Source organism: Ascaphus truei, chromosome 1 (genome assembly GCF_040206685.1).
Source record: "Ascaphus truei isolate aAscTru1 chromosome 1, aAscTru1.hap1, whole genome shotgun sequence".
NCBI lineage: Eukaryota > Metazoa > Chordata > Amphibia > Anura > Ascaphidae > Ascaphus > Ascaphus truei.
The window spans coordinates 311,943,948-311,966,952 of record NC_134483.1 but is presented as its reverse complement, the minus strand read 5'-3'; the positions used below and the strand labels follow the sequence as shown (position 1 = coordinate 311,966,952).

Genomic DNA, 23,005 nt, shown 5'->3' with positions numbered 1-23,005 from the left:
TTTGCAGGTGGAAGGAAATGATTGGTTGGTGAATTCTTACGGCAGCTGTACATTTCTGTGTAATGCTTATCTGTAGAGGGGTAAATAGGATCGACAGAGGATCGACAGTTCAGAGTGGAAAAATATTGGTGAAATTCACCAGGTATGCAGGATATTATAAAGGTCTACTACCTTCCAAGTATTTTTTTTCTGGAATAACCAGCTGCAGCATAAAATAGATGAAGCACCCAAAAATATACACTTGTAGCAAATTATTCTTCAGTTTAGTTCATACTGCATCACAGCAGAATACTCGCTGTATTAAGTTCAGTTCAGAAACAACAAGCTGCCATATAGCTGACTCTAATGTTTTCTGTCTTAAACCTGGTGCTTTGTTACAAATGTATTGTTCATGTCATTCCATCAATTTATGTGCCCCAGAGATTCCCATGGTGAGCATATTTATTTATGAGAAAATCAGATACGTTGATTTTCCTCCGGAGATTTTTTTTGATGAGGCTGGCTGTATTTAAGTGTCTAGTTTAAGGTTCTCTGAGGTGTGATAACATGTTTATTGTAATGATGCCTAGCGCTATTCGACGCATCTGGTTTAAGAGTATGCACACCATGCTATTCAGTGGTACAGTATAAATGATCATTCTGGCACATTAAGAAAACGATCTTTAGTGGTTTTTAAATATCCAAAGCATTGATTAATTTGTTCATTGTAAGAGCCAGAAGGACATTGTTAGCTTCTCTGTCACTCAAGGGGTTAAGTAAGATTTGGTTGTTACAGTCAGCAAAAATGACAGGTCGGACCAAGGTTAAGATTAGACATACTGTAGCTTAGCGTCTTGCACCCCTTTTCTTCTTTTTTTCCCCTGCCCTCTACCCCACTCTGTATCGTAGGGTTATGTATGTAGGGCCAGAGGTTCATAAGGGTCCGATCACTGGGGAATCAATTCATATTTTATATTTTGCCAGCATACATTGTCTGAACATAGGATAACATTCCCAAACACTGTTACATTACCTTTATGCTTATCTTGTGTATACCAGTTGCCTACAGATACTGGTTACCTATGTTTGATGATATTATATGTTTATGCTATTTTCTCTACAACCGATGATTTAGTGGCTCAGCCACTGTTGAGCCACTTGCTATGTCAGCCATGTGCTGTTATATAGATACAGGGAACTCAAGAGAATACAGGTAGCATTACCTTTGTTACCTGCTGTATATTTACACACACCATTGCAGGTGGACCCTGTCTCCCAGTGGAGTAGTAGCCACTGAGACTATAAGTCCCGTGTGCTTAACAGTTTGCTTTTTTAATTTGACACAAACATTATCAGCTGACTTTCCCCTTTTTTTAGCAATGAAGGAATAAAGGCTTTAAGTGCCGCCCTTCCTTTGTAAACTAAACCAAATAACGTGACACCACACAAGGTTGGAAGAAAAGGTCACAGCTTTATTTTAACACCCGCTGTTAAAATAACCAGCCTGCCCGCCAGCCCAGCATGATCCATGCGAAAGGGGGGGGGGATCCTTGGCCAGCGGCCAGCAATTGATCGCGCTCCCTCCCCCCGCCTGAAGCATGTGAATGGGGGGGGGGAGATCCTTGCCCAGCAGCCACCAATTGGCCGCGCTCCCTCCCCCCACCCAAAGCAGTGTAAAATGGGAGGGGGAGATCCTTATCAGCTGATGTTGGGCTGCATTCCCTCCCCTCCTGCCCCTAGGGTCAGCTTAGGCCCAGACTTAAAGCTGGCGCCCAGATTTTTACCAGCTTTGATTGGGCATAGGCCGGCCCCACCCTAAAACCGGCACCTCCAGCCTGCCGAGCAGTTCTAGGGGCTCCAGTAGACCCTAAAGGCCTCACCCGTTCTCCGTCTCCTGAGCTTGGCTGGCACAGCAGCTCTGCTGTGAAGAGGAGACAAACTGCTCCTGTGTGATACAAAATCATGTTAATAAAACATTCCAACAGCTCAATACAATAGAAAAACATTGGGGATGAGTGGGAATTCCGTTAGCTCTGACTCTTCCCCTCTAGGGACCTTCTCTTTATACTCTCTCACCCCTCCCCCCCCCCTCCCCCTACATGGGAGGGGATAAGCAGCCTTCCCCACTCCGTGGGGTAAGGAGGGGTTGGCTAACCCCTCAGCTCACGCCAATCAGGATGTCGCAGCCCTTAAGGAGCCTGCGACCCAACTCTGGGGCCTCTGTCTCATCATAAAATCATGTGTTTTAATATATATTCACAATTTCATTTCACCCATTAGGGGTCAGATGATCACTCTCTATGTATACTTATCCTGGTTACATCCAGGCAGTGCCATCCTCCTGTATATACTGGAGTTATCCAGTCGTGACTCAGCCAACATTACACACAGAGTCAGTCAGAGGGCATGTCATTTAGGGGCATTTTTTCCATAAGGAGAGATTGTGAGAACTGTGTCATTAGATCCTTAGTAACTGCAAATATAAATATATATATATTTATTTCAGAGCACTTCTCTTTTTAGGGAGCATGCTGCTGGCGAAAAAAGTGGCCATATAGTACATATGTGAAAAAAACAGAAAGTGAATCCATGCACTTCTCCCATTTGGCTAACAATAAAGGGGGAAATAAATATACATAGTGAAACCTAAGCCTGTAAGACAAATGAGACTTTTGGTTGCATCTTTTGATCAAATAATAAGTCTGCTAACCAACGTCAAGGTAAGTCTCAGTAGCAGGTCCCTATGCTAAATGCATACAAATGTTTGTGAATTCTGTGAAATATACCCTGAAGAAGTTAAAAAACTAAGCATATGCTTATGTGACTTAATGCAGTTAAAAGCTGGTATATACCAGTAAAGATCGTACATGTAGGCAAGTCTTAAGACACTCACTAATTGTAAAATGGTAAGTGAATTTACAGGGACCTTACTGGGAGACTATATACCTTGAAGGGAGGGACTATAAACCTCCCACAAGCTGCTCAATAAGCAGTTACAGGTGGATTGGCTAAATACATTAATAACACCCTAATAGTGGTGCCCACTGGAAGCATGCTGCTTAGTAGCCATCTTAAATTATCAACTATCAAACAAAAGCATGCTATAGCACTTTCATATAAATACTGATCATGGTTAGAATTATCTGTATTACCATGTATATTCCTGGCCAGGTATGGAAATTTTAAAATATATATATATATATATATATATATATATATATATATATATATATCTCAACAAGAAACAAACAGGACCCTTAAAACAGCACTCTAGTATGTCCAAAAAAGTACAACATTTTATTCAAGCAATATCAGAAAAAATATATACACACAACATAAAATTAAAATTTCTGGAGGTAATGAAATCCCACAAACCTGTCCTGACTGTCAACTATAATTCCTGTGTAAGTATACAAGACCATATATTTATCACAATGAATAATACATGTATTCTACACAGAAATAAATAACCATTGTTAAACCTTATTAGTTGGACCAGGTGAAAATATATATATTTTTCACCTTAACCCCTAATACACTGGCCGGTGTGAGCTGAAGCATAAAAGATGCTAAACATCCCTTGATAATCTTTCACATAACACAGCAATAGGAAAAACCATACACTGTGAGCGCAGCCCTAGGTAAGAAAAGGGGGTTAAAGTTTGAAATGGTAGCACTCTTATAGAATAATCCTGTTACGCCGGTGCTGCCTGCAGACCATACCCGTCCCCTGAGCTGAAGGGGGAAGTGGTAATACACGCACCCGCAGCAAAGGGAGTGTGTCCGGAGTGTGGTATTAAGCGTTGCCAGGCTAGATGTAGTAAGGTAGACAATACTTGCCGGTACCGGGTGTAGAAGTAGAATGTGATTGTCACGTCAAGGTCAGGGAGCGGAGAGTGGAGGAAGGTCGAAGTCCAAGCCGTTTTCGAGGGGAGCCAGAGAGTGCGTAATCCGATGAGTGCCGGGGTCGAGAGCCAAAGGGGGTAGTCGTATGAGCTGTGTCAGAACCTGTGAAATCACCAAGAGTATCATCCATGCAGAGACTATGTCGAGCGAGGACAGAGAAGCCAGATAAAGCAGGGAGGTCCAATCAGGAGCGGGGGCAGGTCAGGAGGAACTGCAGGGAGACTCTCCTGATTGGTGCAGCCATTACAAGCCAGGTGAATCTTAGTACTGCAGTGAGTACGGCCGTGCAGCATGCGGGGTCCGGGGGGGCAGGAAGAAGAGTGTGCACTGTGTGCGCTCCGTAAGGCGCGTGTGCGTGCAACCCGCGCCGGAGGAAACTGCATGCGTGCGGGGAGAAGGGAATGCGCCCGGCGCCGAGGAGGGGGAATAGCGGCGGAATCGCCGAGGAGGGTGATCCTGCGAGGGCGGCAGAGACAAGGAGCCGCGGTGGCTGGAAAGGCAGGGTTGCGCCGTGCGTCCAGGGTCTGTTCTGTGTGGGGGACGCAGGGGACGCCGAATCCTAACAAATCCCTATAAAACACAGTGTGGTAAGTCCCAGTATAGTTTGTCTGCTTCCTGGGGTACCCCCTGCCTGACTGTCCTGTTTTGGCGCTCCCTGAGACCTGCTGTATTCGTGGCTCCGTGGCTTTACTGTGCTGATGAACTGCAGAGGACTGCTGTGTGTTGTGCCGCTTGCCGCTTGCTGCTGTGCTGGTTCTCCCGCTTGTCTGCCAGTCCCTGTTTTCGTGAGTTCAGGGCAGGAGGTTTACCTCTTATTTTCCAGCGTCCTCTAATACTTACAAGTAGATATTTATTTACTGCTAGGGGATATATTGCTGAGCCTCTGGACTTGTTAGGAAATCTGGGATCCGGATTGAATGTATGCTGCACACTGGAAGTATTGTGCTGACAATGATGGACTATACCAGGATTTACCACACTGTTTTATAGGGATTATTTTATGAGTGCTACTATTTCAAACTTTAACCCCCTTTTTCTTACCTAGGGCTGCTGATCACAGTGTATGTTTTTTTTTCTATCGCTGTGTTATATGTGATATTTTATCAAAGGATGTTTTGCATCTTTTATGCTTCAGCTCACACCGGCCGGTGTATTAGGGGTTAAGGTGAAAAATATATTTTTTTCACGTGGTCCAACTAATAAGGTTTAACAATGATTCTTTATTTCTGTGTAGAATACATGTATTATTCATTGTGATAAATATATGGTCTTGTATACTTACACAGGAATTATAGTTGACAGTCAGGACAGGTTTGTGGGATTTCATTACCTCAGGAATTTTAACTTTATGTTGTATATATTTTTCTGATATTGCTTGAATAAAATGTTGTACTTTTTACTCAGGGTCCTGTTTATTTCTAGTTGTTATATATTTACTGTCCTTAGCACCGTCAGGGGTGATTATAAATGTATCATCTTATTTATCTGTCTTTAGTGTCCGTTATCATTGCAATCTGTTGCGGGTATTGTGTGTGTGTGTGTGTGTGTGTGTGTGTGTGTGTGTGTGTGTGTGTGTGTGTGTGTGTGTGTGTGTGTGTGTGTGTGTGTGTGTGTGTGTGTGTGTGTGTGTGTGTGTGTGTGTGTGTGTGTGTGTGTGTAATATATTTGCAACAGTGTCACATTCTGCCAAGGCCATGATTCATTATCGTTATGAGGAAGAAAACAAGTTTACATGCCTTGTCTACTTATTTCTTTCAGAGAAGTATGCATTCACCAGGATGGAAGAATTCATCTCACGGTTGTATACTTTGGAAAAGAGCAGGCACATGAGGTGAAGGCTATACTTGAAAATACTTCCAAGTAAGTATGACATTCAACAAATAATAATGCACAACAAATACAGATAACTGGTATCAAAAATAAAGAAGGCATAACATTTAACAGGAAAGTTCAACATAACTTTTGATCCGATTTTGAGTTCACCCGCATATATACAGTATGATGCCTCCCTAACTATTGTGGTTGAAGCATTTTGTCAGTGAAAGAAGAATGCTATAACAAGAGGTCCTGCATACTGGAACAAAGGTAGGCTAAGGGGACCTCCTCCTTCAGTTAGAGAGCGAGCATTCTATGAACTTCTTCGCTGGGTAGGATATCCTACTAGAAATGATGGAGCCTTTTCAAAAACTAAAACAGTTATGGGAAAAAAGTCAATTCTTCCTTTACGGCAAAAACAAGTATACTCTTTTTAAGTAAGTTTCTCCCCACAGCTTTCATATAAAAACTCATCCAAGTTTCTTATTGTCCACTTATGTCCTAGAGTATTACCAAAGAAAGGGTAGACAACACCCATGGTTTCTTAGGTGTGTGGTTTTACATCATTTAATACACTTCATATACAAAAATAAGATGTCTTTGCGCTCACAAAAAGATAAAGTTAAAATGTAGGTTTCATATATATATGTAGCACACTTTCCTCCACCCCCTGGGAGATATGGTGGCTACGGTATGTGTGGTGCTTTACCTGAGGCTCACAGGAGGTGTGAGCCTCCACTGCTTGGAGCCTGGGGTGTACCTGAATCGATAATCAGTAGCGCCTCCACCTGTACGGGATTCTACTATGTGGAATGACCCTGTTGCAGGAACCCCATGCAACAAAACACACCTTATAACAGTTTTACTGCACAGATATATTATATACAAACCCACTCGGTCACGCACGACCGTACCCTCCCACACACTGTATGTCCCACACTTGATACACAGTCCCAAAGTACTTAGGCCCTTGGGCACCTAACCACCCTGGTGTCCACAAGAAACCACCCGCCCAAGTGTGTGAGACAGCGCTGCCCCACTAGAGTGTAAAGTTGGTGGACGTGGTGAGGTACCTGCCGGGTGCCCCAGCATCCGAGCCCCCCGACGGAGTAAGATGGGATCCACGGATCCGGTGACATTACCCGCGAAGCCTCCGCCTCTATGGTGGATGGTGTCCCTCATAAACGGTACCACCATGCAGAGAGTCTCTATCAGTAGAAGGGGTGATCTGGTCCCAGACTACCATAGGCCAGTATGCAGCCGCGACCTGGCTGTGTCCCTCTCTCTATGGTACTACAGGGGCTGTGTCCCTATCTATGGGCCTGTCCCTGCAGCAATCACAAACTGAGAGGAGTCGGGGCCTAGCTGGGGCCTAGGGGGTCTCTGGCCTAGTGCAGGGGTCACACACGCCCTGGACCTACACAACCTAACCTAACCGTGTCCCAGCTCTGACTGGCGTGGCTACAGCACACAAAATGTATCTATATTCCCTTGCAGGGAAAGCTGTAGCCCTATTGGCTGTTATGCAACGTGGTGTTCCTCCCAGTGGCTTCTGGGGGCTGTAGTCTCTCACAGTGCTTCCTTTCTTTTGGCTGCTGCACCGGGGACTCCTCTGCGCATACGTAACTGCACTGCACATGCTTGATAAACACCAAGATTGCGGTGCCCTGCATAGGGTGTTGCCGCGGACCTCCGGCGACCCGATCGCCTCGCCTGACTGCCCACAATGAGGGGAAACAAGGTGGGAAATAAAGGGGAATGGAGGGGTGGGGCAACATTTATGGGGTGAACACCTTCTTCAGGCCTGTTCCCAAAGGTTAACCCTGTTAAAAAGCTCCCTACAAAATAGTAAACAACCAGATGCACATTATAAATAGGGTGACCAGATGTCCCGGTTTCGCCGGGACAGTCCCGGTTTTTTCGGTCCTGTCCCGGCTGACGGTCCGTCCCGGATTTTCTCCTGGCCCCGTTTTTTTAGATGTGTCTGCACTCTGCGGCGGTGCGCGACGGTGCGCGAGGGCGGCGAGGATGTGGCAGCCCGGCCGGTAAGTATTTTCAGCATACCAGGGCTGAACATGTTGTGCCCGCAAGTGGAGGATTCTGGGGGTGGGGCTTTAGATGAAGGTAGGGGGATGCCGGGGGCCGGGCTTTCCCTCTCCCGGCACTCTGGCCCTTCTTCTGGCTCCCCAGCTCTCTCTTCCTCCCTCCGGTATCCGGTTCGCTCTCCCCCCTGCACCCTGGCTCGCTCAAAAAGCCCCCCCCCCCCCCCCCGAGCCCGCTCACAGCTTCCGACACCACTTCCTGTGAGCGTGTGCCCCAGTCTGCCGCCTCCGCCGAACCTGCAGCTGTCTGAGGTAGGCATATGGGTATAGAGAGGCGGAGATGGGAGATGCAGGGGGGGGAAGAGAGATGGGAGATGCAGGGGGGGAGAGATGGGAGATGCAGGGGGGGAGAGATGCCGGGGGGAGAAAAGAGATGGGAGATGCAGGGGGGAGAGAAGAGATGGGAGTGCAGGGGGGAGAGAAGAGATGGAGATGAAGGGGAAAGAAGAGATGGGAGATGCAGGGGGGGAGAGATGGGAGATGCAGTGTGGGGAGAGATGGGAGTTGCAGGGGGAGAGATGATGCAAGGGGGGGAGAGATGGGAGTTGTAGGGGGGGAGATGCAGGGGCGGGAGAGATGGGAGATGCGGGGTGGGTATATGAGGATGATGATGACGGTGAGGATTTAACTTGTGCTGCCCAATTTTTTAAAATATGTATGGGGGTGGGTCTTTTAAAAATGTATTGGGGCAGCGGGGGTCTTTTTAATATGTAATGGCGGGGGCGGGTATTTTTATTATGTATTGCGGGGTGGGTTTTTTTGGTATGTATTTTGTGGGGGGATTGAGTGAGTGGGGTAATTGACGGAAGGTAGGGGCGAGTGAGAGGGGGAGTGAGTGAGAAAAAGAGGGAGTAAGACACAGGCGAGATAAATACATGCGAGGCGGGAGGGGAGGAGAGTGAGTGAGATGGAGGAGAGAGAGAAATACATGGGTAGAGGGTGGGAAATAGAGGGGGCTCGTGAGATGTAATATTAACCTAAGGCCGCGCTTATAGTGCCGGCGACGCTGACGTCCTGCTGCGGTCGCTGGAAAAATCAAATTGAAGTGACTTCCAGCGATTGCGATCAAGCCGTCGCGCCGTCCTGTTGCTCCTACTATAAGCGCAGGCGACGGCGTCAATACATTGTTTTGACGCGACGTCGCCAGCACTAAAAAAGCGGCCTAATATGTGTCAGCCAGATAGGGGTCCCCGAGATTTTTCAAAATACTTCCAGGGTTCCTCCAAAGACAAAAGGTTGGGAATCACTGGTCTAGTCTATCTTCTTAATCCACCTCCTAGCAGAGCAAATAAGTATTGTAAGTAGTAACATATATTTATAATACACAACCCTATTTCCCCTATTTAGTTTGCAAATTGTAATATTATATACACAAGCCACAAGGTCAGGTCAGGAATGAGGAATGTCACATTTTTTTAATGTCTTAATTTTAATTAATTCCTTCATTTTTTATTTAATTTGAACTAATGTCAGTGAATTATTTAATTTTAATGTCTTCATTATTTATGTAATTTTAATTAATGTATTAATTTTTTATTAAGTACAGTAGAGATTAGAAAGTACATTTCAGATTTCAGGCTGCAAAGTGGTTTGTTTTATTTATTTCTGATAGAGGATTTCCCTGTCCTCTATACCGGGGGGCGCAAACTTTTTTTTTTACCTGCGCCCCCCTTCCAGCGGTCCCCTCACCCCTACTTACCTCGGCGTCGGCTCTGGCGTCATGACGTCACATGACCTTGCGGTATCATTTGACGCGTGTAGGAAGCCGCCGGAGCCAAGGTAAGTAAAGGTAACCCGCACCTACCCCCCCTCCCCCACACACACACCCCAGTTTGCACACCGCTGCTCTATACACACAGACCCACCCTGCAGCCCCCACCTATATACACACAAACACACACTGCAGCCCCCACCTCTATACACACAAACACACACTGCAGCCCCCATCTCTATACACACAAACACACACTCCAGGGCCCACCTCTGTATACAGAAACACACACTGCAGCCAGGGTTGCCACCTTCTATTGAAGACTAACCCGGCGATAACATTTTTTTAGATCCTATTTATTATACATTTATTTATCTTGCCTTTGGCTGTATCCTCCCCTCCAAATTCCGTCAACATGGCTGCGCGACGTCACGTAATGCCCATTGCCATAACAACAAGGCGCTCCGTGATGTCACGCGGCATCAAGTTGACATGACAATGGGATGCATTATGGTGACGAGGCATCACGTGATGCCACATTGTCATGGCAACATGTCACCGCCTGACATTTGAGTGCCTCGTTGTCATGGCAACGGGGGGCGTGACGTGATGTACATTGTTTAATAAATAATTTTTTTAAGTGTCCCCCCGGCTTTTTATTTTTAAAATCTGGTCACCCTAATTATAAAGAGTCAATATAATGAATGTCACTCCAGATGGAATTAATGAAATAAGTGGCTACATCACCTATAGTTGTAAACTGGGGGATAGTGAGCTCCTGAGTCCAAGTCCAGTGAAGGCCTACCAGTATATTCAGTAGGCAATATGATGAGCTCACCTATCCCAGTCAATGCAAGAGTTATCTACAGACCAGTGCAAGTCTGCAGCACTGATGGGAAGGGCCTCCGGGCTAAGGGGAGTCCGTCAGTGGCGTACCTCTGGCTCCGTCTCTCTATAGGGGGTGATGGGGGTGCTGCACTGTTTTTTTTATTTTATTTTTAACTTTTAATTGTCACTGTCAGGGATAGTGGAGTGCTGTGTATATGGGATAGGTGAGCTCATCATATTGCCCATATACAGTAGGCCATCACTGGACTTGGAGCTCACCATCCCCCAGTATACAACTATAGGTGCTGTACCCACTTATTTCATTGATTCCATCTGGAGTGACATTCATTATATTGACTCTTTATAATGTGCATCTTGTTGTTTACTATTTTGTAGGGAGCTTTTTACAGGTTTTAAGTACCATCGGTCATTCTGACCTTTAGGAACGGGCTGTAGTAGGGGTTCACCCTTGAAACGTTGCCCCCCATCCCCTGTATTACCCCCCTTGTTTCCCCTCCCCTTTCCCCTGGGATTTTCCCTTCCTTTGTCTCTCCTTTCCCCATCCTTCCCTTTCCCTTTGTTTCTCCCGCTTCCTCCTTGCCATATATGTCACGTGCTTATGTGCTACACACACCCCTCTGGGTTTTGTGTTCTATTTTTCTGATTAAATTAGTTTGGCTTATTCCTATTCCACTTGTAATTTTTTGAGTGCTGGGAACATATTTTAGTGTTTAGATCAAGAACTGATCCACAGTAAATCCTTAGATACAGTAAATTATTATGATTAGTTCTCTGGAGCACAATAGAAATCTGAATTGGGTGCTACTTCCTTAAAGATGCAGTTAAAGCTCCCGGTTTTTTTTTTTGTTTTTTTTTAGTTTTTTTTTTTTTTACTTCAATAGTTTAATGTGGGCAATCTCTACTTACCTAAAGAACTGCATAGCTGCCGGTCAATTCGTTCTCCGTCTATTGATTGGCGAAGTTTGGCGACATCTTTAGATATGGGGAATGTAACTGGTTGCTATAGTAACAAGCATGCATGTTAAAATAGAATACAAGAAAATTGGTCTTTCAAAGTTGTTGTTTTTTAAAACAGAAAATGCTAAAAGTATTTTTTATTACTACAGAATTGATTTATTTAAAAAAAAACACACATGCAGGATATTGCTTGAATTGCAGCTTTACGTGGTTTTCCCAAACCTCTGGTAGTGATTTGGTAAATAACTAGAAAGTAGAAGAGCACACCGGAGAAAGCTCCACAGTCTAATTTATTTAATTGATCCAATAAAAAATGTCCAAAATATACAGCAGGTCCACAGTAAAAAGGCACAGCAGTTCGCCTAGCTCCCTTTTAGTGTTAGATGATCCTAAGCTTCTGAGTCCATGCTCACAAGCGCTCCTGACACTGTCCAACACCATGTGTTGGAAAAATCTGGCATCTAATATCACAATGAAGATGTCTCAACTCCAACGCTGCCACCTGCAGTTTGACAAGTCCTTGCTTACTTCGTCAGCATTTTCTTACATTTGACTTAAACGCAAGCAGAAAATGGAGCAATGTGTCAAAACAAATGTCTATGAGCATTTTCTTTATGTTAATAAATCTCCCTTGGTATATTTAACATTTTGGCTTATTTGTACCAAACCGGTCCACTTTGCTTTTAGCATGGTAGTGAATTAGACCCAGTATGTTGTTCCATCAACTTGCATAACAGTGAAAACTTTCCCTAATCTGTGCATCAGATTGTTCTTTGTCTATTTATTTCATAATTGCACCACCGAGCTACTGCCTTCTAGTGAGTTGGAAGATATTGAGTATTGTGCTTTTTTAAAAGGAGGCCAGGAAAGATTATGGCATCAGGGCTGTGAAACATCTGCATTTCCAATGACAGGCCAACTATAGTCATTTGCAGGCTATGTGGACTTACCGAATGATGACTTAGTTCAGCCATAATTAAATATCAGAAAATAACTTATGAGAAATACAGATGTAGCTTGCTTCATTGCGATCTGAGACCTGTGGCCACGACCAAAGTACCGCCGACAGTACGCTACCACTACAACTCACCGCCAGGCAGGTGGCCGCTGTACAATTCGGCGCTCCGAACCTGAACTTTGGCTACTCCTGGTCCAGTGGCCACCACTCCCACGGCGATTGGCCACCCGCCGCTCCGACACGACATCTTTAAATGTTCCACGGGACATTCAAAGAGGGCTCGCCAGAGCAGAGGGTTGCTGCATGCACCATTGGAGCAGCGGCCACTGAACAAGGAGCGGCAGCCATTGGACTAGAAGCATGTTGGAGCGGTGGCCACCACTGGACTAGGAGCGCCCGGCAGCCAAAGTTCATTTTCAGAGCAGCGAATTGTACGGCAGCGACCGGCCTGCTGGTGAGTTGTAATGGCAGTGGACTGACGGCGGTGCTTTGGTCACCATCTATCGGACCCATTCTGCTTCATTGTTCCCTTTGGTGGGTTATGGTGGGGAATGTTCTTGTATTCTGAAGAAAACACTGCCATTGACGCCTATGGAAACTCTGTAATGCTCTGTGTAATGACAGGACATGCTGTGTTTTCTGGGGGGAACAATGACACCTGCTTTCCTGAAACCAGGGTCACGAATGATGTATGATTAGTTCCAGTAAGCTTAACTCATGTCTTCCCTCTTCCAAAGCACAAACAAGTCCTTTTCTCTTTCTTAGTTTAATTGAGGGAAAATCACAGGAAGAAAGGTACTTGCAGATGTAATGTAGGTAGAGAGTACTGCACCGACACACTTTATTCGAGCAAATACCCGGTATGTACCTGGCAGATACCTGGAATGCGCCGCTCCTCACCTCTGACAAGCCCCGTTGCGTTTGCCTTCCCAGCCTGGGTTCATGCCTGGCTGATGGGCGGCTGATTTGTTAAATGATAATGATTAGGATTTAATAGGCTGCAATGCTTCGCGTGTCTACCAGATGGCATAAATTCATGAATTGTAATGCAGTATATATATATATACTGTGCAGTATTGCAGCCAGCGGGAATAAAATGCTTCAATCCCTGCCTAGAAAATAACCCAATATACTCGGGCAGAAAACAGTCACAAACCTCAATACACCCGGGTATACCCGAATTCGTGGGACTAGCCGAGCTCGAATAAAGTGTGTCGCCAGTGTACTTCTCTGTCTGAATTGCAGTGTATCAAGGATGAGACAGTGTAAAACAGAAAGGCCTCGCTGGGGTAAAAAGCAGGCAGTTACTCACTCAGAGTCCAGGGTGAAAAGGAAGTGAGGAGCAAGGGTCACACTAGATGGGAAGTGAGACTATACTAACTGTCAGCAAGGACAGGGGGGTAGGAATAGCCCACTCTCAGATAGGAGAATATGAGCTGCAGGCAACCAACACAGGCTGTGTAAACAACATGTAGCAAAAATGTTGCCTTTTCACATGCAGCAAGCTGCTGGGACAGGGAAAATAACAGACAGCCAAACTAGGGAGAAATGAATCCCAAAGCTGTAAAGGGGAACAGAGGAATATGGAATCTGGTTCCAGGACACTCCCCGTCTGGTATCTTCCTGGAATATGTGGAACATATGTGCAATACAACAACATAACAATGCAAAGCTCATGTCCACATAACGGTGTCATACCGGCCGGTACCACCAGCTTGAAATCCTTTAGCCATCTCGGTAAGGGAGGCCAGGTGGATGCACAGCTCTAGGTTAGCTTGATGCACCACAATGACTCTCAGAGTCCACGGAACTGGTAGTCAGTTCTTCCTTGTTATAGTCCGATTGCGTTTCTGTGCAGTACATTAGTGAGTAGCACGGATACTTGAGGCTAAATCTCCGTGTCCTTCTCAGGATCCACGAGTTCAAAAGCGCCAACTGGGCTTGATGACGTTTCCGCGGGCTGCGTAAGAAACGTTGGTCCTGTGAGCCACAACGTGTTCTGTAGTCGCGCTGCAAGCACTGATCTGGTGGCATGGTCTGCAGGATTTTGATCTGTGGGCACGTGGTGCCATTGTTCTGGTTGGGTTGACTTCCTGATTCTTTCTACACGGTTGGCCACGTATACGTAGAATCTTCTTTTCTTGTTGCATATGTAGCCCAATACCACCTTGCTATATGTGTAGAATCTGACAGCATCTGGTCTGCAGTCCATCTCGTTTTTGATAAGTTCTGCCAGTTCTACCGCTAACACTGCGCCACATAGCTTGAGTCTGGTATAGTGTGGTCGGGTTGTGTCGCCAGCTTAGCCTTGCCAAGGATGAACCTGATATGGTAACTTCCACCCACGTCCATGGTTTTTAGGTAGGCCACCGCTGCTATGGCCTTTGTGGAGTATCTGAGAACACGCAAAGCTCTTTGCTGTGTGTAACGGTGAGAGATATAGGCGAGTAGGGGCGTGGGATCTGAAATTCTTCAAGAGTCTTCAAGGAATACTTCCACGTTTCCCACTCTTTCCGTTTTTCTGGAGGTAGTGGGGTATCCCAGTCCTGCTTCTTGAAGGACATAACTCTGAGAAGAGACTTGCTTTGTATAGTGACAGGAGCTACGAATCCTTGCGGGTCGTAAAGACTGTTAACAGTGGACAGGACTCCGCGTCGTGTGTAGGGTTTTTCCTCGATGGCTACCTGGAACGTAAATGTATCTGTTTTAAGATTACAGCTTATCCCCAGGCTCCGCTGTATGGGAGGCGTGTCGGCCCCCAGGTCCAAATTCTTGAGATCATTTGCGTGATCATCAGCGTGGAACGCCTTCATCACTATGGCACTATTGGAAGCTATTTTGTGCAATCTTAGGTTGGCGTTTGCTAACATCTTTTGTGTCTCTTTGCTAACTGCCGTCAGGAGGTTGTTCTCTCCCTGGACATGATGAAGAACAGTCTCTTTTGTCCTTGTAAATCCCTTTGTGAAATGTCTCTGCGACTGTCTCTTTTTTGGCGTGTGAGAGGACAGTCTTTTTGCCACTGTGGCTTCACCTGTAGGGCGCAATCTTTTGCGGCTATGCCAGCCGTGACAGCTGGCTGCTTTGTCGCTTGATACTCTGTGGAGAGGAACAACTGTACGTCTTAGCCTGGCCATTGCTCGCGGGAGGATCGTCCGATTGTTTATTGTCTTTTGGACGATCCCTTTGTTGGTCACCTTTGGGAGTTAACTTTCTTCCTTCAGTGGAGTCGACTCATCATCCTTGCTTGTCTGAACCACTAAGCATCCTAGGCCATTGTCACATCCCCCTGATGTGAGGATGTTTTTGTTGATCTCAGGGATATGACCTGGTCTCTTCTCTTCACTTGGCCCTCCTGTCGCTTGGAGATGGCCAAGACATGGTTTAGAGAGGGATGTGTGTCCATATTCTATTATCACCGTTCTGCGGGCGTCAACATAGTCTTGTCCGTACCCTTTGTCAGTGTATACGTTGCCCACTATCACCCATCCTAGGTCAAGTCTTTGGGCGTATGGTGCGTTGTGGGGTCCGTTACGCTGTTTACGGACATTATGTACCCTCAAGATGTCCCTACCGAGCAGCAGCAAGATCTTGGCGCCTTGTTCTACTGGCGGAATGTAGTTGGCTATTCCTCTGAGGTGCGGGTGATGGCGTGCCATGTCTGGTGTGGGAATCTCGGCCCTGTTTGTGGCCATGTGGTTGCACTCGATGAGTGTGGGGAGAGCTATCTTCACTCTGTTATCCACTGAACGTATGACATAACCGCTTGCTCTTCTCCCTGTTGTCTCAGTTGACCCTGCACAGGTTCTGAGGGTGTAGGGTGAGGCATTGTCTTGTGAGTTGAATAAGTTGAAGAACTCCGTCTTCGCCAATGATCTGTTGCTTTGATCGTCGAGGATTGCATACATCCGAATAGCCTTCTCAGGTTGTCCCTGGGGGGTGCACTGCGACAAGGCATATTTTGGAGCAGGACATTTTGTCACTTCCTTTTCCGCAAACCTCGGTGCGCTGAGACGTGACAGATGTTGGCTCTCCTTCCTCCCTGCCATGCTCCACTACGGAGGATGGGTTGTTGAGTTGGTGGAGTGTCAGTGCCTCTGGATGTAAAGATGTTACGTGCTTGTCACTTTTGCACACTGCACATTTGATTTCTTCTTTACAGTCTCTGGCTAGGTGAGTCGTGGAACCGCAGCACCTGAAGCAAACTCTGAATTCTGAGTAACCTCTTGCGTTCCTCTAGGGACTTCATCCTGAACCCAAAGCACCTGTTAAGTGGGTGTGACTTCTTGTGTATGGGACATTCCTTGTTTGGGTCCCTTGGTTCCTCATCTCCGGCGACCTACTGATCGGGAGTAGTTTGGGTCGTGAGGGACACGTCCGCCCTGTGGACCGAGAGGGTGTTTGAGTGTTCCTGTATCTCGCCACTGGTCTCTCATTCTTCAGGCTGCTTGCACTGTGTGTGGTTTGTGCACCCAAGATGAAACTGGGATCGTTCCTTGTCCTTGCCGCTTCGCGGATGAAGCTCAAGAAGAATGAGAATGGGGGGGAGGCGACTTGCCTTTTGTATTTGGAGCCTTGTGAAATCCATCTTTCTTGGAGGTTGTAAGGTAGTTTCTCCAATATGGGTCTCACTCCGCGAGCTGAGTCTAGGACGTTGAGACCTGTTAAGGAATGGTCTTTTCTTGCAAACTCCAGCTCTTGCAGCAGGTCCCCGAGCTCTCGTAACTTTGAGTAGTCTTTAGTTGTGATCCTGGGAAAGCTGTCGACTCTTTTGAAGAGCGAATTTTCGACTGCTTCGGGGCTACCGTAGCACTCTTCTAGCCTTTCCCATACTAGGTCAAGACCTACTTGGGGGTGGTTCGCGTTTGCCGTCCGAAGTCTCTTCGCGTGCTCCCTGGATTCGTTTCCCAGCCATTTGGATAGCAGGTTGAGCTCTTCCGTTGCTGAGAAGCCCAGGCTGTTGATTGCGTCCTTGAACGTGAGCTTCCACGTCCGGTAGTTCTCAGGACAGTCGTCAAAGTTGGTGAGTCCTGTTTCCACCAGGTCACGCCGGATCATGTACTTGGCTATGTCTGTCAGGCCTGAGGCATCGGCGTGTTGGTCACACTCTGAGGTAGTTGCTGGGAGGGTCCGTGCGGTTGCCTCTTCCTTGGCGTGGACGAGTGATGACTGCTGGTCAGTGTGAGGGACTGTGTTCTCCCATGTGGGTGTACCTGGATTGCGAGGCTGTTGTAGTGCATCCGTGTGCACGCAGGCGTGTGGATCACTGTTGTGGCTGTGGCTATCCCAGGCAGCATGTACCATTGAAGGAACAGCGTCTTCTCCTCATGGACCTAGCAAATTTTCGGTGTCCGTGTTGAGATGGTGCGCTGGTGTTTATGCTGAAGAGGCTCCTTACGTAGTCTTCAGTGCATTGGACTGGATCCTCTGAGGCTATCCGTCTGTACGGTTGCTCCCCGCCATCCTGTCACGCAGCTGCTTCAAAGACTTCGGCTTGGGCTAAGGCCGCGTCCTCTTCTTTGCTTAGAGCTTCTAGATCCGCGTCAGTTAGGCCTTTCTATGCGCAGCGGCGGAATTGGCGGCGGCAGCAGCGGCGTTATTGGCAGCGGCGGCGGTGGCAGCGGCGGTGGCATTGGCAGCGGCGGCATTGGCGGTGTTCTGCTCCTCCTCTTCTATGCGCGCTCTTTCTGCCCTTACGGCTGCCTCTCTCCAACCATATTCAGCCCTGGCACATGTGGCCTCTGCGGTGGCTCGCGCCTTGGTAGCGCTGGCGCTTGCGCTGGACACGTCAGATTGCGCTGATCTTGCTGACCTTGATGAATGCCTGGATGTGCTTGAGCGCTGTGATGCGGTTTCCAGCAAAAGGTCTTTTCTCCTACTCTCAGCCTCCGTGATAGTGGTTCGCACGCGGCTGTCTCGTGTCAGGTCAATGTTACTCTGTAAGTCTCTTTCTTGCAGGCTTTCGTGGGTGTTGGCCCTGGTCAGGTAAGTAATGTATGCCTCTGACAGCTCTTGGTAACACGAGTGATCGGTCCTTAATTGCGTTATTGCCTGCTCGAGCTGTTGCGCATAGTTGCCAACGCTAGTAACATTGCGTATTCCCAGTGTGGATGTTTCCCAGGCCAACTCTAGTTTAGTGCGGTGCGCTTCAATGTCAGCCTCATATTTTTTGCAGGCCTTTTGTGTCAGTGTGACTGTCCATTTAGGCCTTGCGTCTGCCTGCGCCTGTTGCAGTTGCGCAGCGGTCTCTGTGTCTGAGTGGTCACTCTCCTGCGTGATGTCTGGTGAGGATCTGAGTTCTGCCATGCTGTATGTGTGTGTAGGCCTTTAGCCAGTGCGTGTGGCGTGCGGTCTTTTACCTGCATCAGCGATGGGCGACTGTCTCAGAAGATGCCGAGCGGTGTCCTGCAGCATTCAGCGTAGGGGTAGCTGTACTCACAGGTGTCCGGTGGCTCTGACCCGTGTCCTGGCGGGCGTCCGCTGGCATGGCCCTTGGTGGCGCTAGCCGTGGGGACGTGCGCAGGGGTAGGTGAGATGGTAGCTCCTCACTATGGAGCTGAGCAGAGGGTGAACTGAAACAGAAAAAGGCAATCAAAGTTCTGTGTAAGATGTACTGTCTGACTGCAGCTCTGTGACCAGTGTAAATCTGCTTGCTTGTTTGTTTGTAAGGCTGCAGGCTGTGTGCAGTTTGCTGTATAAAGCTTGCTGCCCTGTCTGGCAGTGTAAAGCTGCTTGCTTGTCCTGAGGTGCAGAGACTATTCTGGATTAGCATAAAGTCTTTGAGTAGTAGCTCCTGTGTGATATCCCAACACACGGTCTCTGTTTTACTTTCCTGAAACCAGTGTCACGAATGATGTATGATTAGTTCCAATAAACTTAACTCATGTCTTCCCTCTTCCAAAGCACAAACAAGTCCTTTTCTCTTTCTTAGTTTTATTGAGGGAAAATCACAGGGAGAAAGGTACTTGTAGATGTAATGTAGGTAGAGAGTGCTTCTCTGTCTGAAGTGCAGTGTATCAAGGATGGGACAGTGTAAAACAGAAAGGCCTCGCTGGGGTAAATAGCAGTCAGTTACTCACTCAGAGTCCAGGGTGAAAAGGAAGTGAGGAGCAAGGGTCACACTAGATGGGAAGTGAAACTATACTAACTGTCAGCAAGGACAGGGGGGTAGGAATAGCCCACTCTCAGCTAGGAGAATATGAGGTGCAGGCAACCAACACGGGCTGTGTAAACAACATGTAGCAAAAATGTTGCCTTTTCACATGCAGCAAGCTGCTGGGACAGGGAAAATAACAGACAGCCAAACTAGGGAGAAATGAATCCCAAAGCTGTAAAGGGGAACAGAGGAATATGGAATCTGGTTCCAGGACACCTGCTACATCTGTATTTAAAAATATATATTTTGTGATATCAATTTAAGTTTGTATGGGATGAAACTATGTTTTTCTGACATAGTTATTGGGAAAAAGCTATTGAACATTCTTGGCTACTATCCAAAATGTAAATTTGTATATTCATTACCTCATTTAACTGAGGACACACTCATTCATTATGCTCTTGCTTATTATATCATGATTTTGGTATGTGTTCTTATCAGAAAAATAAGGTAAGTAGTTATGAATACCACTCAATCTTGTCGATATTGTGTAGCTTCTTTAAGACCATATCCCAGAAATAAACATTTAATTAAAACAAAACCACAGAGTTTATAGAGTGATAAGATTGATTTGTTAAAGTGCTGTTTTTATGCCTAGAGAGTCAATAAGCTATTTCCTGGCCCTAATAACTGCATTACCTTCTCTTATTGCCTCAAGTCTGCTTTCAAAATATGTTTATTGAAGTCTTGGGTGACAAACGCCATGCAGTATTTTGTTTTCCAAAGTAGAACAGCAGGTAACAGCAGTGAATCTCCCTTAGGGTGGGAGAATATGGGTTACAAAAGGAACACACAAAATATTTATAATAAATGACACAAATTAAATAGGAACCACAATTTAGGATTTTTGTGATCGAATTCCTAACCTCTGTAAATTGAAAGTGTAAGGTTTAATGACATCTGTATTTCAAACCTGCAGTAATTATGAGTGTCAATGTAAGAAACAGCATCTCAGGAAAAAAGTTATAAAACTGAAATAATCTTGCCAGATTGTATTTACGTGAACATCTTTAATATTATTTGAGATAGTTTATTGAGCATCCCCCATTGACTATTTAAGGACATTGAAAAATATTCAGGGAAGCCTAAAATGTAAGCACCACCTATAACGTGTATGTTTTTTTAACATTGTATTAAATGTATGTATGTATGTATGTATGTATGTATGTATGTATGTATGTATGTATGTATGTACAAGGTGAATTATAATTAACACATACTTGTCAAAACATAAGTTTTTGATAGTTGTAACATAATCATAGAAACATAAATAAAACTATAAGAAAGTGAAGAGGACTTTTGTTGTCATTTGATTTAATATTAGTTTAGTTCTTCTAGTCCACTGAATGTACCTGAGAGAATTACATATACACAATAAATGACTGTCCCAAAGGTCTGCACAACATAGGTGTCTATGTATCAGTAAATACTGTATAATGAATAGAGATATTTTCATCTTATGCTGGGTTTCACTAACCTCCAATAAGGGTTATCTTTGACTAGTATGACATTTCATTCCAGATCAAGCTCCTATAAGCCTAATTAGAGGTTAGTTAAATCTCACCTTTCGCGTCAATGCGTCAGCTTCTTTGTCATTTTCCCCTTTACTTTATATCAAAACTAGATAACAATCAGCATCAAATGTAGTTTAATTAACTGCTGCACATAAAAGGGCTCGCTCTTCAGAAAAATAAGTCTAATTCATTTTTTGCCTTTATACATTGAAAGGTTCTGAATATTATTCTGCATATCAAAACCATAATGGGAAAAACATCTATTATGTTGTAACATGGACAGAATGATATGAAGAGCTGGTCATCATTCAGGTGCGGGAATGTGAACCCAGTGTGGATGTGAAGCCAAAAGAATAATACATTCCTTCTTCATTGAGAGCAAGACATTCACATGTACTGGGTGGTTTAAGACGCACAGAAAGTCCCATTGAGTATTTCATCCTAAATGACAAGTTAAAAAAAAAAAGAACAAAAACCTGTGAATCTTGAGCCTAGTACTCTCACATCAAACGCAACCCCAAAAAGCTCTGCTTTGAACATGGGATGTGGGTTATTTGTTAAAGTACATGAATGCATCTGAATGTGCTAGTGTTGCACAAGCTTTAAAGCTGGAAAATATTGGTGTGTGGGACTTGAAAAGTTATGGGAAACTGTGTGAGCTTTGGGTCCATATTTAACAAAGCAATTCCATAAGACACCTTCCAGTGACAGAAGAGAGAAGACAACTTACTGTATGTACATTCACTTGAATGCCCCAGAAGTTGTCTTATGGCAAAGAGCAGCTTAGTAAATATGGACCTGTGTCTTTATAGAGAACTGCTTTTGCCATAACTGCTTTACAAGTATAAACCATGCTCGTCTGATTCAGATGAGATGAAGCATAAGATACCGTTTTTTCCTCCATTGAATACAAGGAGAGCATTGAAGCACACGGGCTGTGCAGATCATTAGCCAGCTAGTTCTTGCATCTAAAAAAGTGATGATGACCTCACGCTGGTTCCCAGATCTTAATTAGCTTTTTCTGTGCTTGTGTGAGGATGTTTAGATGGAATTGCATTAAGCTTTGATCTAACATTTATTAAACTGTGACCACGGGGTGTATTAATGGGCACCGTTCAAGTTTAGCCCACCTACTGAAAGGTAATTAACAACATCTTCAGCATGACGTCTCTGACATTTAGTTTGCTCTATGTGCTGCTCCAGAAGCAGGACATATTTTATTTATTCCTAAATGGTAACACAGATACAAAAAACCCTGAGTGTTTCTAATCTAATTGGACAAGGTTCTGTTTTCCTCTTGTAATTTGAAAATGCTGGGTTATTTCTGATATTTGTAGAACATTGCTGTGCTGATACTGGTTGGGTTTCTTTAAAGTCTAAAACCTGTCTTTATTGTCTAGAAAAAGAGCCCCCCTTTCTGAATCTAGATAATTTCTTCTTAGTCATGTATGTATGTATGTATGTATGAATGAATAGTAGCAGGGCAAGATGGGTGCACAGACTAGGAAGAATGCTCCCTGGGGACCAAAACGTTGGGCCATATGTTTGCTCGTTGGACTTAATAAATACTTTATTATTTTTTTACTCCTGTGCTGGTATTTTGAATCACGGCTATACTGTGTATACCTGTACTAATCGTAAAGATATTGTACATAACCCTCCTTACCCGGCTCTAAAGGAAGTCTCATCAAATTAATTATACACATACAGTAGACCCGAGGTGGACAACCCTGTCGCCAATCGCCATAAGTGGCGAATTGGCCATGAAAGTGTGGCGAACTTGGGTTTGCCAGCTCCCACACCTGACGACGTGTGCTGGTTTCCGCTTTCTGAATGAGTCAAAGAAGTGAAGCAGCCTATTTTGATCTGGTTTAATACTGATTGGCCGGCGATTCTACTTGTTGCCAAGTAGAACAAAGAAAAACCAGTCAAACAAATATATAAAGGGAACCAACAAGTGCACTGTAAAAAATGCACTTAAAAAAGAAGGGTTAACTCAAAAGAACCCATGATGGGGGATACCGAGCAGAGCACCCCGCCTAACGCCCACTTGGAGGCAAA

General features: G+C 45.4%; 1 protein-coding gene across 3 annotated transcripts in view; it reads left to right on the top strand.

Moving 5' to 3' along the window:
• Nucleotides 1–23,005, top strand: part of CSGALNACT1 (chondroitin sulfate N-acetylgalactosaminyltransferase 1) — a 438,610-nt gene that overhangs the window by 367,041 nt on the left and 48,564 nt on the right. For all 3 annotated transcript variants that reach the window (XM_075605292.1, XM_075605275.1, XM_075605285.1), the window contains one exon: nucleotides 5,644–5,745. In XM_075605292.1, coding sequence (XP_075461407.1) covers nucleotides 5,644–5,745 — 102 coding nt within the window. The remainder of the gene's footprint in view (nucleotides 1–5,643; nucleotides 5,746–23,005) is intronic.